The following is a 13,869-nucleotide window of genomic DNA, read 5'->3' on the forward strand; positions in this document are numbered from 1 at the left end:
AATCGTTAAAGATATATCCAAACAACTTTCAAATAGATTTTGACATCAAGGTCAGGCAATTCACTTGGAAGGATATCATGAGTACCACTGAATTTCTGTTGTAAGACTTTAGATGTCAATTTCTGTTGTAAGACTTTAGATGTCAATTTTATATTACGGGGATTTTTCACATCTCACACAAAGGAGGCACTGGTACTTAGAAACTTAAAAAAATGATTAAGAACCTTTAAGACCGAGGTGAAGAATTTGTGCAGGCTTCCACAATTTCAAAGAGGTAGTGATAGATACTTGACCTCTTGGCGATGTCAAGTGCAGTTTCTTCCAAGTTGTTTTTCAGATCTGGTTTGATGTAGCGGTTCATCAGGAGGAGCTCTAGGGTATTTTTGCTGTCTCTGTTCCCAGCAGCAAGATGTAAGGGGGTCAAGAGGCCTTTTGTTTGGGCATTGATGTCTGCGTCATGTTGAAGTAAGAAAGAAGCTACTCTAGTGTGATTCCACTTACAAGCACTGTGTAGGGGCGTCCAGCCATCCACAGTCACCGCACGAACATCTGCTCCTTGTGCAATCAACTCACGGACAACATCTAAGTGTCCACTGTAGGCTGCTCGATGAAGAGGGGTATATTCATCTTCATCTCTAGTGTTCACGTGAGTGGCCTTTTCAGAAAGTAGTCTCCGCACTGTAGTCACCTGAGCAGATAAAAAGAGATCTTTTAAAAATCCAACAAAAAAATAAATATGTAAAAAATAAATGAATAAAAATCCAACTCAAACTAAACAGTAAACCAAGAAAATTAAACGGTCGAGTGGTGTTAGATTTAATTAAGTTAAATAAAAAATTACTTCTTAACAGATGACTTTAAAATGAAGATTTCATTTTGGCGGGGAGAGGGCAAATGATTTTAAGAATGAATGAGTAAGCGTTAACCATAACTACTGATTCTAAGAATGTGGTTCCCTGTATGTCAACCATATTTCTACTCCTGGTCCACTTAAGGCTTACTGAACAAAGTCATCTAGTCCTAGATGACTAATACAAGCTATAATTGTATTTAACATTTTATATGTCATCTGTGAAGAAAACCATAGTAACAGATTGATTTTCCTGTAACAGGAATATATCATACCAATAAACATAATGTCTAAAACTTAAACTTATAAACTCCTTTATTAGAATACTATGGGAATCTACCGATTAAAGTGCTGAAGTTCTTTTAACTAAAACAACCTCAGACATGTTTTCAGGAAGTGATTTTCAGTTTGGTCTACGGACCTCTGGTGAGATATAGTGTGCTCATGGGTTAAAAAGTTATCCAAAAATGCAAAACCTTTTTAGTTATTAGTATACTAACAAAGACTTGGAGGAACTTAGTAAAATGAGGTAGAAGCGGCTGAGTGGGAAGAATAGACTTAATGTTAAGTAGGGTCATCCCACTTGGATGATCCTGGGCAAATTAATATTCCTGAATCTAGACTTCCCAATCTGTAATAGGAAAGAATATTACCTATCGTAGAGATATAGGAAGATTAAATTGAATGTAATAGGTACATGGTATAGTTGTTATTCAATAAATGTTAGTTCCCATCACTTTCCTAAATACTTGTTTCTAGGATGATCTTAATACTTAATATAAATGATTTAAAAATATAGATGACTGCTTGTTATATTTATAGTTAATTATCCCTAAAGCCTCCCTCCCGCCGCCCCCCTCCCCGCCGCCCAATACCTAAAAGACTCTTTTGTAGCTTATCGTATGCTTTCACGTACAATGCTTTTTTTGATCCTCAAAACCCTATATGAGGCAGGTAATATGGTGGCCATTTTTACTGGCATAAAAATAGAGGTTGAGAAATAGTAGGATTTGTCCAAAGTTACAGACCAAATAAAGGTTCAGGGACAAGTCTTCTGGCTCTGAATCTAATACTTTTTCTATTACATTATGGTTTCTTCTTCAATTGCTTTTTTTTTTTTTACCCGATTATTTTCCGCAGCCCAAAGAAGCAATTTGCTTGGATCTTTTTCCATTTTTTTTTCTTGCAATTGATACCACTCTTCAGGTTTTTCATCTTGTTCCTCATCTTCATCAGAATTCCCTGCCCAGAGACTTTCAGTACCAGTGGGAATAAGGTGTCCATGTGTTTCCAACAATTCGAGTTGGTTAAAGTGTTCAGAAAAGTCCAAGGAATTCTCTGGGTCTGGTTGTCCATCATCATTTACTTTCTCTTTTTCCATTTTTTTTTTTTTACTACTATTCTAAATACAAAGCATTTTTAATGCCAGAGTATAAATAATCTTTTTAGAGATGAATTATGTCTGCTTTATTTATTCGTCAAGGTCTGAAAATACAAACAAAAAATTATTAGCAAAACAGTAATTGAGGCTTTATCAACAGCATAGATAAGTCTTGCAAACACACACAAATAAACCCTATCTAAACTCTTTGGTGTTGACTAATATTTTTTACATTTACTAAATATTAGAGCTGATTGATTTCAGTTATTGGTATTTTTAATGGCCTAATCTTTCTTATTACTTGTTTTTTCTTCTACTTAGTGGCTTAACTGTACAGGTATTTCCCATTTTACTGCACTTCACTTTATAGTGCTTCACAGACATTTTGTTTTGCAAATTGAAGGAAAGATCCTCCACCAGCAAAAATATGATAATTTGCTTTATATGGTGGTCTGGAACCAAACTTCAAGGTATTCCTATATTTATTTTGAATGTAGTTCTTTAGATATTATTGCATTATGCTAAGTGATAAATGCTTGTAACTTTTAAATTATAAGAATACAACAAAGACAGGAATATTCATGATTTTTATAATGTAGACACAGACGCTACGGAGCAGAAAAAAACCTCTTAGTTCCTAAAAAATTACTTGAATCAGGGATCCTTAGAGTTGGATTAGCCCCCAAAGGACATCTGTCCCAATCTCTAATCAGTGCAGATATCTTTATCGTGAAAACTGTAATAATTATCCTTTTCCTACTTTAATAGTTTCAGTATTGGGAAAATGAACTGCTTTAAAAGTAGTCCTCTTCTTTGATAGACAACTATAGTTCTTAACTTCTTGTTTTGAAAATGAATTTTGGCTGTCATTTGCTCCTTCATTCAACAAGTATGAATAGAATACCTGGTATGTGCCAGTCTCTGGGTACTGGGATTCAGTAATGAACAAGATCCATGTCTTAACCTCAAGAAGCTTACTGTCGAGTTGGGGTGACTGGCAAAGACAATGGAACAAGTGTTATGATAGGACCATGTGCAGATACAATGTGTCTGCTGGAGAGTCATAATTAACCCAGTCCTAAGGGATTAAAGAAGGCTTCCCAAAGGGAGTTATGCTTATTCTGCTAGGCTGCCATATTCATAAATTAACATCAGCTTAAAGAGTTACATAGCATACTAAACTTTAATCAGTCAAAAAGAATAAGAATATTAATGGATATTTTAAAAATATCATTTCTACTTATTGGAATGATCACTTTCAGATATATATATATCTAATCACTGTTGTACACTTGAAATATAATATTGTATGTCAACTGTAATTGAAAAATACACTTTAAAAAATACCATTCGGCCTCCCAACTATATTTGTTGCTTATCAGTCTTTCAAGATTCTTCTCAGATGTTGTCTTTCATTAAGTCTTTCTTGATCCATCAAATTAGATTTCTTTCTAGTTTTTACTTTTTTGTGTTACATATTATCTTATTTCACCACTAATTTTGTTCTTGTTTTAGCCTCTTAAAAGATCGTAAGTTTAAGACTCGGGACTATGTTTAAGTTATACTTATGTCCCGCTTACATACAGCAGGCATTAAGAAATATTGTAGAATTAAATTTAATTAAAGCCCCATCAATTGATTTTGACTGGAATGGATTCTGCCCTGATAAGTTAGTCATACCTCTAAGATACTTCTATCTACCTAATTTGACAAATTTAAGAGTATACAATCCTTATGCAGAATTAGATCTTGTTACTAGTGCCAAGAGCATTAAACTCGATTTTAAATCTATCACTCATGACTAGTACCTTCTCTGGGCTTGTTACTTCACTGTAAAATGTACGATTTTACTGAAAAATTTCCAAGGCCTCTCCAGCTTTTCAGTCTATGAGAGAAGCTACCAAAATTGTTTTATGTTTTAATAGTTCTCACTGTTTTCTTTATTCTCAAAGTATTCCCTGAACCTTGCAACACAAAAGTGATCATACATTATTTCATGAAACAATAAATGCTGGTAAATAACATAGAGTTTATTTGTTAATTATATCAAATTATAGCAAACATCTTACTTTCCTTTCCTTTTTATAAAGCCTCTTTTTATAAATTTTGAATGTACTGCTCCAGATACAATAAATTACATGTAAAGTTTTCTTAGTGGATTTTATTTAAAAAGTTAAACCCAGGTGCATCTCCCTGATTCTGGATTTAAAAAGTCAATCAGGATTCTTACTTGACGATCTTCCACCGGGAAGAAATTAGGTACGTTTCTTTACTTCAAGGACACATTTCCATTTTGAGAGAGATCTAAATTTGTCAACTCCTCACAAACAACTCAGTGACGGGTGGCACCATAAACCCCATTTTACAGGTGAAGGCGCTGAAGTTCGGATAGATTAAAACAGCTTGCTCTAGATCGAGGAACTCCAGTGGAACTGAAAGCCCAGACTTTCTAAAATCAAGTCCTACATTATTTTTTACTGCACTATATGTTACTGTTGCCAGCACGAAGCAATACAGATGTGCTGAACTCGGGATCCAGGGCTAGGAGGAAGGCTTGTAAAACTGATGATCCGAACGCTCTACTTTTAGGGAGTGGGAGTAAGGGAGAAAGCCACCAGTCCCGGCCCTCCGGCACCGGCTGGTCACTTCACAGGCCTGGGAGTAGCTCCTGCGGCCTTGCAAGCGGCTCCAGCCCTACCTAGGACCACGACGTTGCCGGCGTAGACAGGCGGCCCGACGCCACAGGCCCAGGAGTCCTTTTAGGTGGCTCCAGGCGTCCAGGAAGCGTGGTCCTAGGCAAAGAAGAGTTACTCACCTTATAGAGGGGAAAATCGCCACCGCAAACCTCGCTTCCGGGGTTCGTCCCCTCGACTGCTCAGGATTGGCTCCTGTACGGGGGCGGGGCCTCGCGGCTACTTTCCATGCTCCCTCAAGGCGTTCTGCAGCCCGGGAGAGCCGGAGAGGACCTAAAAAGTCTACGTAATCTATGAGGTATCGCGAGAGAAAGAGCTGCCTTTTTTTTTTTTTTCTTTCCCCTCTCCCGCCCTAATTCAGGTTTGTAGCTAAGCGGGTTCTCAGAGGCGATCTCACGCCGTGCTGTTGCTTTTCTGCTCGCGAATCTCGGTCCTTCTTCCCGGATAAAAGACAGCCTCGAGTTCCAATGGTGGGGCTTTGGTGAGTGTGGGGTAATTTAGGAATCGTACCTGCCTCCTATGTGTGCAGGATCCCATGCAGAAGTCCAGAGTGGATTGACCCTCTGAAAAGAATGGGCCGAGTGGGATGCGGAGGAGTCCTGCAGGATCCTGCGTTGTTGCTTTAAGGAGTCTGGGGATGGGAGCATGCTGAGGCTTGGAATTCCCACGGAACTGGGAATCTGTCTGTACGTTCGAGGGGTTATTTCGCGGTAGTACCGCTCCCCAAGGCCATTTTCTTTTGTTCTGCGGGCGGCTGGCGGTGTTTCTGTTTATTTACACGAGCTTTGGACGTGGGGGCCCTTCTCTTTCCAAAAACAAGCCTTTTTCTTTAGAAAATCTTGCGTTTGAGCAGAAAAGTACGAGATCGCCTCCATGCTTCAGAGTAGCTTATTCAAGCACCTTAAACATTTCTGCAGAGTTGTTCTTGTGCTAAACCACTGTTGTGACCCTGTTATCCTTTTTGCCCATTTATTTAACAAACATTAGTTTCTCATAGGGCATGGAAAAGGGAAATAGTAAATGAGCTTTATCATAATAGTGAAACTGGAACGGCACTGGAGATGTGCTGTTTTCTGTTCTTAGCTCTAAAAGTAGAGTAGGGGCTTAGATGAAAATGAAACTTCCAAAATAGCAAGCCAGCTTTTTTTAAATGCATGCTTTACAATAATATAATTTTGTTTTTTAGAATTTGGAATCGAGTGAGTTTTCTGACACTTGAGCACAGTACCCAGCGGTACTTCGAGAGAAAATTGGCCCTGGAGGAGCTGGACCGACCACAGAAATGACTTCTGCAGGTGCCCTGTAAGCACTTGTCTTCTGAAATCTTCTTTGTTGCTTTGGGTTTCTAAAGCTCATCAACTATGATCACCCTGAAAGAAAACGTTTAATAAATTAGCAGCAAATAAAGAACTTAACTATGAACAGAAGTGATAGTCATCAAAAAGAATATTTAAAAATTCATACTGTGTGTTTTTTAACTGAAAGATAATATGCATCTATAGATGGGTCGTGCAGTAATTTGGTATGTGTTGCTATAGTATATAAGTTTATGTTCTTAAGGTTTTGTCTTAAAATGTTGAAGCTACTAAGTATTCTTGAACTTTCATGACAGTCTTACTAGTTAAGGCAAGTTTTTTGAAGTTGATTTTTAAGAGTTAAGTGCTCTAGTGTTGAATGAATTGGAAATGAATTTGTGTAAAATGAAAATAAATAAAAGGACTAGAAACAGTTATGTGGAAAAAGCTTTAGACTTGGAGTCTTTCATTCTGGTTTTAATTCCTTGGTTAATAATGCGTGACCTTGGGTGAGTTAGTAATCTTATAAACTTTGCTTCAGTTTCTTCTTCATTTGTATAATTGGAATAAAAATGCCTTTCTCAGATTAATTTTGATGTTTAAATGAGAGAATCATGAAAATACTTTGTAGTTGCTATGGAAGCACAGGGCAGTCATTTGATCTGAAAGTATTGTACCTGTCTGGATATAGGAATCAGATGTGTGCACATCATTTTTAAAGTTTCTGAAGAGAAATCTTTTCTGAAACAGTCTCATATATAAAGATGTGAATTTTGGAGATATATGTGTACACATCTATACATATGCATACATATGCGTATACATATATATGTGTGTATATATATAAAAGTTTTATTTTTAAGTTCATTATGGTTTTGTGGAAGTAGCTTGAGTTTTAATCTTGGGTTTTAGTCCTGTTTCTATTTAATCGTGCAACAAATCAGTTAATTTCTCTGTCCGGCCTTCTCATTTTTCAGAAATAACAAAACCTACTTCTATATGTAAGTTGAGATGATATCATAGGTACAAAAATATTTTAAAGAACATTAAAAGTTACATTAAGTTTAAGAGAGTATTAATAACTATTGTTTCTTTACATGAAAAGTACCTTTGAATACTACCAGATTTAAATGGAATTGTAAATAATTCTGTTTTGTTGCTTGGCCAAATTTAACAAAAAACTAACTTTGTGCAGAGAGTAGAGATGTAAGCAAGCTTCTTGTAAGGGCTTGAATGTAAGTTGCTAGATGATTAGGATAAACTCTACTTATAAATTTAGAGAAAGCGCTTTTTAAATTAACCAGTTAACTCTATTCCTGGAAGAGTACAAAATAGACAAGGAGCAATTTTAGATATGGGGTCAAATCCTCTTGGGTTGTTGCTGTGGCATAGAATAAGAAAACAAATCAAGCTTTCAAGGGTACAAAACTGGTTGTTAAAGAGGCTGTACATTTTTGAAGTAGTCACAGACCTTTTAAAATTTCATGTACATTTGGTCTGTAACAAATTCGTGGCAGGCAAACTATGTGATGTTAAAGATCTGTTGAATACTTCAAATTTACAGTTAAGACTAGAAAAAGTAATTTTACTCCAAAACTACTTTATTTTACAAATTTAAGTTTCAATTTGCTGGAACATTCTTTTAATTTATTATATTGACCCATTTTTTTCTTTTTTAATACAGTGATGATGAAGATACATTTAAAATCTTAGTTGCAACGGACATTCATTTGGGATTTATGGAGAAAGATGCAGTCAGAGGAAATGATACCTTTGTCACATTTGATGAAATTTTAAGACTTGCCCAGGAAAATGAAGTGAGTTTGGTTTACAGTTTTACAGTTTCTACAGTGCTCCCTTACTTAGCAGTCTCTTTTCGCTTTTTAAAGTTGGTTTGTCTTATAGACTCATGTGCTCACATTGCCTGTTCAGATATCAATATACTAAAAACCCGAAGCAAGTTTTATGTGCTTTGTGCCCTTAATTCAAGTAGGAGCTACTTTTGCAAAGAGTCTGTAAAATTTTACAAGTGTTTATGGGGTGTTTTCTGAGTATAGGATCCTATGGCAGTTTCTGTTTGAAATGTAAAGATGACTGTGTAGTTTCTACTTTCAAAGAACATAGACCAGTACGTGAGATAAGACAGATGCTCCGATGCAAGGTCATTTGTGATAAGAGCCATAAGAAAACTATAAACAGCTTTTCATGGGAGTTTAGAGATAGAAAAGATTATATTTGGATGAGGATAGAAAGATGAGTTTAATGCGGGAGGTGGCATCTAACTTGGGCTTTGGAGGTTGGGTAGGTTTTTGGCAGGTGAAGAGCATAGAGAATGTACATTTCACAGGAAGCAGGAGAAAGGGCTCAGAAGTGAGACAATAGGTATGTGAACATCTTAACATGGGCAACAGCAGCTCTGTTTGGCTCACTGGGAGACCATGTGTTAAAAAGTTCGATGAAAGAATAGAAATGTGGCTAGAGCTGCATTAATGAGTTTCAAGTGCCAGATTGAAGAGTTCGTATCCAATTCAATAGAAAGTCTTATGGTAACAGGGTATAGCATGAATTGGAGACCAGTTAGAGGCTTTTTGAAAGTGGTGGCATGGGACGGAAAAGAGGAAGTGAATGCAAAAAATATTCCAAAGATATGATTTGCATACTTTGATTGGTTCATTGTAGAGGTAGAAATGAGGGAAAGGAGATGACAATGACCCTGAAATTGGTGGTACTGATAATAGAAATAGGTTTTAAATAAGGAAGCAGTACTTCTTTATGTGGAAAGGTAATGAATTGCGATTTAGACCATTTGATTTGGGATATTCCAGTTGGATATTCCAGGAAACATTCCAGTAGGCAGTTGAAGTGTTAGTCTACAGCCTGAGAGAGAGCTGGGGAATAATGTAAATACTGGTGACTTGCAAATTAATATCTCCAACCTTGACTTTTCCTCAGACGTCTCTTCAGATTAACAGCAAGTCTTTTGGTTCTTTCTCCTGAAAATATGCAGAACCTTCCCACTAATTTCGATTTTCATGCCTATAAGCTTAGTCCCAAACTTTTAACGTATTTTGTTGGACTGCAGTGTTTCCTCATTGGTCCCTGTACTTCCATTCTTTTCCCCTACATCTATTCAACATAGCAGCTAACGTGAACTTTATTACTTTATCAGATCATATCACTCTGATCACTCTGCTGCTTAAAATCTTCCAAGTGGCCTTCCATTGAGCCTAGAAAAAAATTGAGACTACAAGGCTCAACTTGATCTGGCCATTACCTTACAATTCTCTCCCTAGTTCGGTGAGCCCTATCCTCACTGGTACGTCCTACTGAGACCCGGTTTTCTGCTTATAGCATCTTGGCAGAGTTGATGTGTCAGTTCAAGTTTTAACCTTTTTGGAGAGATCTTTCCTGATATCTCCAAACACTCTTATGACATTACTCTTAATTTTTTTCATAGCGTCATCTGAAATAATTTATTGACTTGTTTACTTGTTTATTATCTGTCTTTTCCACTAGAAGGTGAACTCCATGAGAGTGAAAAACCTTTTGTTTGCTCATGCTGTATCCTGCTACCTAGAAGGGATCTATCAAGTAGTGGGTACTTTTATATATTTGATAATGAATGAGGGAATATCTGGTATATCTCATTTTAAGTTGGGTTTCTCTTTCCCTGAGGGCAGAGAAACTTGAAGCTGAGGGAGGTCTGTTTCCTGCCAGAGAATCCTGTGTCCTTTCTTTTCTAACTTAGGTGCTAAAATATTTCTTTCCCTTAGTGTAAGCTTCCCACCACCCTTCCCAACCCTCCCCCCCCCCACACACTGTCCTTTCCTTCTCTTCTATTTCCTCTTGTTCCCATTTCTGCCATTCCTTAATTTTAACTGACTCCTTTCCTCACAGCCCTATGCTGGTGCTTCCAGATACATATTATATTTATTTTTGCCTTCTTCCTGACTCATAAATTCTGTTTTGTAGGCCTGTGCCATCTACCAGCCTTATTTCTATTTCCTAGTTACTTGATACCTTTCTTTTAATTTTGATTTTAAAACAATATCAGTCTTATAAAGATGTTACAAGAATAATACCCCTCACCCAGATTTTCCTGTATTTTACCACATTTGCTGTATCTTCTCTCTTTACACACACACACACACACACACACACACACACACACACACACACTTTCTGAACCATTAAAAGTAAATTGTATATATAACAACAGTGCACTTATCAAAACCAGGAAATTAATATTAATTCAATTTAATTATTAATTTTAAGACGTTAACAGTTGTCTCTGTAATGTCTGCTACTGCACTCTGGGGACAGGTCAGTGGTATCCAAGTTCCAATCCAGGGTTGCATTTTTCATTTAGTTGTCATGTCTCTTCAGTCTTTTGTAATCTGCTATCTTTCCTCAGTCTGCCTTTGTCTTTAATAACTGATGTTGTTGAAGAGTACAGGCCAATTATTTTGTAGAATATTCCTCAGTTGGGTATGTCTGTCATTTCCTCATGATTAGATTCACTTTTGGCCAGAATACCACAGAAGCAAGTTGTGCCCTTCTCATTGTTCTCTGGAGTCACAAACTAGTTTCTAAAAAGAATTTAAAAAAATGTTTTACTTGTGATAAAATGCTCATTACGAAATTAACCGTTTTTAAGGGCACACTTCAGTAGCATTAAGCACATTCACATTGTTGGGTAGCCAGTCTCCAGAACTCTTTTCATCTTGCAAAAGTGAAACTATACCATTTAAACAACTGCTCTCCTTTCTCCGTCCCCTCTAAAATTGTTATTTTATTTTATTTTGTTTTGTTTAGTTTCTTCTATGCCTTTGATTATGATCATTTTTTTCCTTTACTCAAATCATGTTCATTTTTGAAGACCTAGCTTAAATCCCACATCAGCTTCCCTGACTACAATAGGGGTGGAAAACTTTTCCCTTCCTATCGAGGTTCTGAAATTAAATTGACAGATTAACAGGAAAAAAAAATTCATACATGTAAGAACCCTATTAAAATATAAGACTTTCTGGTAGTTAGGTAATTGAAGCTCATCTTCCTGAGCTAAGAAGAAGAGGCTAGATGTATAGGGGCTTCAAAGGGGAGGAAGGTAATTTACAGGAATATAAGAAGATGGGAAGAGCGACTGTTTGGTAAACAAATGTTTGCCATGCTATGCAGATGAAAAGTTACCTCTGGTGATAGCTCTCTTCCTGATATGAGCTCTCAATCAGGGGAGAGGTAAAAAAAGTTTTTCATGAATCTATTGGGCTTTAATTGTCTTCAGCTCAAAACCATCCGCATGCCAAAGTGGCACCTTTTGCGTTGGAGTATTCTGCTCCCCCTCACTACTGTAGCCCACATCAGGTTTCTTTAGGTAAATTGTACACTTCTTGAAAGTGTGAATGTGTTAGGATTTCTCTCCTTTTCTCTGGTGGTTCTTAGAATGCTCCTCTTCAAAATCTCATTTATCCTTAATAATGCAACTCATATTACACGGTGTTAGCACATCCCTCCTGGACTTAATGTCCTCGAATTTTTACTCCTCAGTTAGAATTAATTGTTATGTCACCTCTGCTCCTGGTTTGTTTACATATCCATTCTAGTAGGTATCTGACTTATCTTTAGATGAGTAACAGTTTGTCTCTTCCATTAGATTTTGAACACTTTTAGGATTGGGATTTTATTTTATTCATCATTGTATCCTCAGGGCCTAGTACAGGACATCACACATTGTCAGTATTTAATGAGGGCAAGGGCCTCATCTTTTCTTTGTAGATTGTTGTTTCCTTAGCTGCCAGTGCCCATAGAAACTCTAAATAATTGTCGAATGAACTGAACGAATAATTTGGTTCGAATTGGCTCTTTCATAGGTTCATTAAAATACTAAGTTTATGTTTGGTTTGAATAACAAAAAAAGAAATATGGGTACTTTGGGTTGCATGAATCAGAGACTTGGTGTAGTAATTTGAAGATGGCTCTTTGAGGATGGCCTAGGAACCTGAGTTGGAGTCACATTAATCACCAGATTAGAAGGTCCTTTGAATGATTAAAATACAAAATTTTAAAACCTCCCTACATAATGGTATCTTATATGATTTTTTTTCTACCTCTTTCATCTATAGTTTAAGATTTTTTAACTATAAAACATTCTAATGTTAACACTATTTTCTATTGATTAGGTGGACTTAATTTTGTTAGGTGGTGACCTTTTTCATGAAAATAAACCCTCAAGAAAAACATTACACACCTGCCTTGAGTTATTGAGAAAATATTGCATGGGTGATCGTCCTGTACAGTTTGAAATTATCAGCGATCAGTCAGTCAACTTTGGTTTTAGTAAGTAAGTATATTTAAGTACTTATGTGGACATTTCCGTATGTATAATATTTTCTGTATAAGGCACATAAATGCATTAGCAATTAGCCATTTCACTTTTTGTTATAAGCTATGTTCGTAATAACTGTAGTTCTTTAAATTTTCTGTCCATTATTATATATTTGTATTTCCAAATAATTTTGGGATTGAAATTTTATTTTACATTTTGGTATTTTCTTCTGTTCATATTCTTTACCCATTTTAAAAATTGGAATTTCTATCTGTTGCTACTGACTGCAGAATTTATTTATATATTCTAGATACTAAGCCTTTGTTAGGCACATATTTTTTTTCCCTAACCAGTGGATTTTCTTTTGACTTTGTTTATGCTACCTTTTTGACTGAAATATTTAATTCTGAGGTAGTCAAATATATTGATTATTTTTTTTAAGATTTATGCTTTTGGGACTTATTTATGATATCCACCAAGAACCCTATGTCATAAATATACTCTCATGTTTCTCCTTAAACATTGTATTAGGATACCACATTGCATTTAGTTGAAATGTTCTGTTAGGCTTCTGCAGCCTATGCCAGTTTCTTGGTCTTTCCTTGTTTTACGTGACCCTGATACTTTTGAAGTATTTTATAAAATGTCCTTCAGTTTGTGTTTTTCTCATGATTAGGGTAGGATTATGGGTTTTGACAGAAGACTATTCCACAGGGGTTAAGTGCCCTTCTTATAGTATATCGGAAATTCATGCCGTCAACATGGCCCATTGCTGGTGAGGTTAACTGCCATCACTTGGTTAGGTGGTGTCTGCCGGGTTTTCTGCTGTCACGTTTTCCCCTTTGCAGGCACCGTTTGTCAGAGGCAGTCCTTCACCGAAAGAGAAAGAATTAAGTTCTACTTCCAAGAGAGAGGAAGTAGTGTTGAAGGATTTATGGCCGTGGTTAAAATCACCGCTGTAACTAGTAAATATTTTGGGGGAGATATTTTGAGGATACGCAGTTCTTTTTCTCCTTAAAGATTGTTCACAAATTTTAGCATTCATTACTGACTCTTGCCTACAGCAGTTATAACGGTGTTCTAATGGTGATTTTCTGTTTTCCACATTCTTTCTACATTTATTGATTGGAATTCTTCTGTAAGGAAGATTTGTTCCTTGTTCCACATTTGTTTATTTATTTGTCTATGTCATTAAGAACTAATTAAATTGTTTATATCAATATGAACTCATTTTTTCCCTTTTGGTTTAGAATTTAATACTATCGTAATCTATTTTGTTGTTCAAATAGCCATTGGGCACTCTTTCAGATCTTCTCCTGTGTCCT

General features: G+C 36.3%; 2 protein-coding genes across 8 annotated transcripts in view; one reads left to right on the forward strand and one right to left on the reverse strand.

Moving 5' to 3' along the window:
* ANKRD49 (ankyrin repeat domain 49) lies at nucleotides 1-5,165 on the reverse strand. Of its 4 annotated transcripts, XM_016158702.2 has the most exons (4): nucleotides 5,047-5,135; nucleotides 3,136-3,225; nucleotides 1,974-2,335; nucleotides 1-688 (listed from the first exon to the last, which is right to left on the reverse strand). In XM_016158702.2, exons 3-4 carry the CDS (start codon nucleotides 2,229-2,231, stop codon nucleotides 227-229), a joined length of 720 nt encoding a protein of 239 aa, XP_016014188.1. In that variant the 5' UTR covers nucleotides 2,232-2,335; nucleotides 3,136-3,225; nucleotides 5,047-5,135; the 3' UTR covers nucleotides 1-226. The 4 variants fall into 4 exon arrangements, with proteins under 4 accessions (XP_016014188.1, XP_016014186.1, XP_016014187.1 ...); XM_016158700.2 differs by lacking the exon at nucleotides 3,136-3,225 and having other exon boundaries at nucleotides 5,047-5,165; XM_016158701.2 differs by lacking the exons at nucleotides 3,136-3,225; nucleotides 5,047-5,135 and adding an exon at nucleotides 4,930-5,038.
* Nucleotides 5,166-5,248: 83 nt separating this feature from the next.
* Nucleotides 5,249-13,869, forward strand: part of MRE11 (MRE11 homolog, double strand break repair nuclease) — a 62,344-nt gene continuing 53,723 nt past the window's right edge. For 2 of the 4 annotated variants that reach the window (XM_036220382.1, XM_016158694.2), the window contains exons 1-4: nucleotides 5,249-5,405; nucleotides 6,111-6,226; nucleotides 7,904-8,036; nucleotides 12,399-12,559. In XM_036220382.1, coding sequence (XP_036076275.1) covers nucleotides 6,207-6,226; nucleotides 7,904-8,036; nucleotides 12,399-12,559 — 314 coding nt within the window. In that variant the 5' untranslated portion in view covers nucleotides 5,249-5,405; nucleotides 6,111-6,206. Of the gene's footprint in view, nucleotides 5,406-5,480; nucleotides 5,611-6,110; nucleotides 6,227-7,903; nucleotides 8,037-12,398; nucleotides 12,560-13,869 lie in introns of those variants that run through there. The other 2 variants (XM_016158698.2, XM_016158697.2) reach the window with 2 other exon arrangements.

The sequence above is a fragment of the Rousettus aegyptiacus genome, unplaced genomic scaffold (assembly GCF_014176215.1).
Source record: "Rousettus aegyptiacus isolate mRouAeg1 unplaced genomic scaffold, mRouAeg1.p scaffold_m13_p_5, whole genome shotgun sequence".
Classification (NCBI taxonomy): Eukaryota; Metazoa; Chordata; class Mammalia; order Chiroptera; family Pteropodidae; genus Rousettus; species Rousettus aegyptiacus.

Coding starts and splice junctions, on each gene's coding strand:
- ANKRD49 (XM_016158700.2), bottom strand. CDS start 2,231: ATGGAAAAAGAGAAAGTAAATGATGATGGACAACCAGACCCAGAGAAT. Junction 689..1,973: donor GGGCTGCGGAAAATAATCGG/GTAAAAAAAAAA, acceptor TTATCTGCTCAG/GTGACTACAGTGCGGAGACT.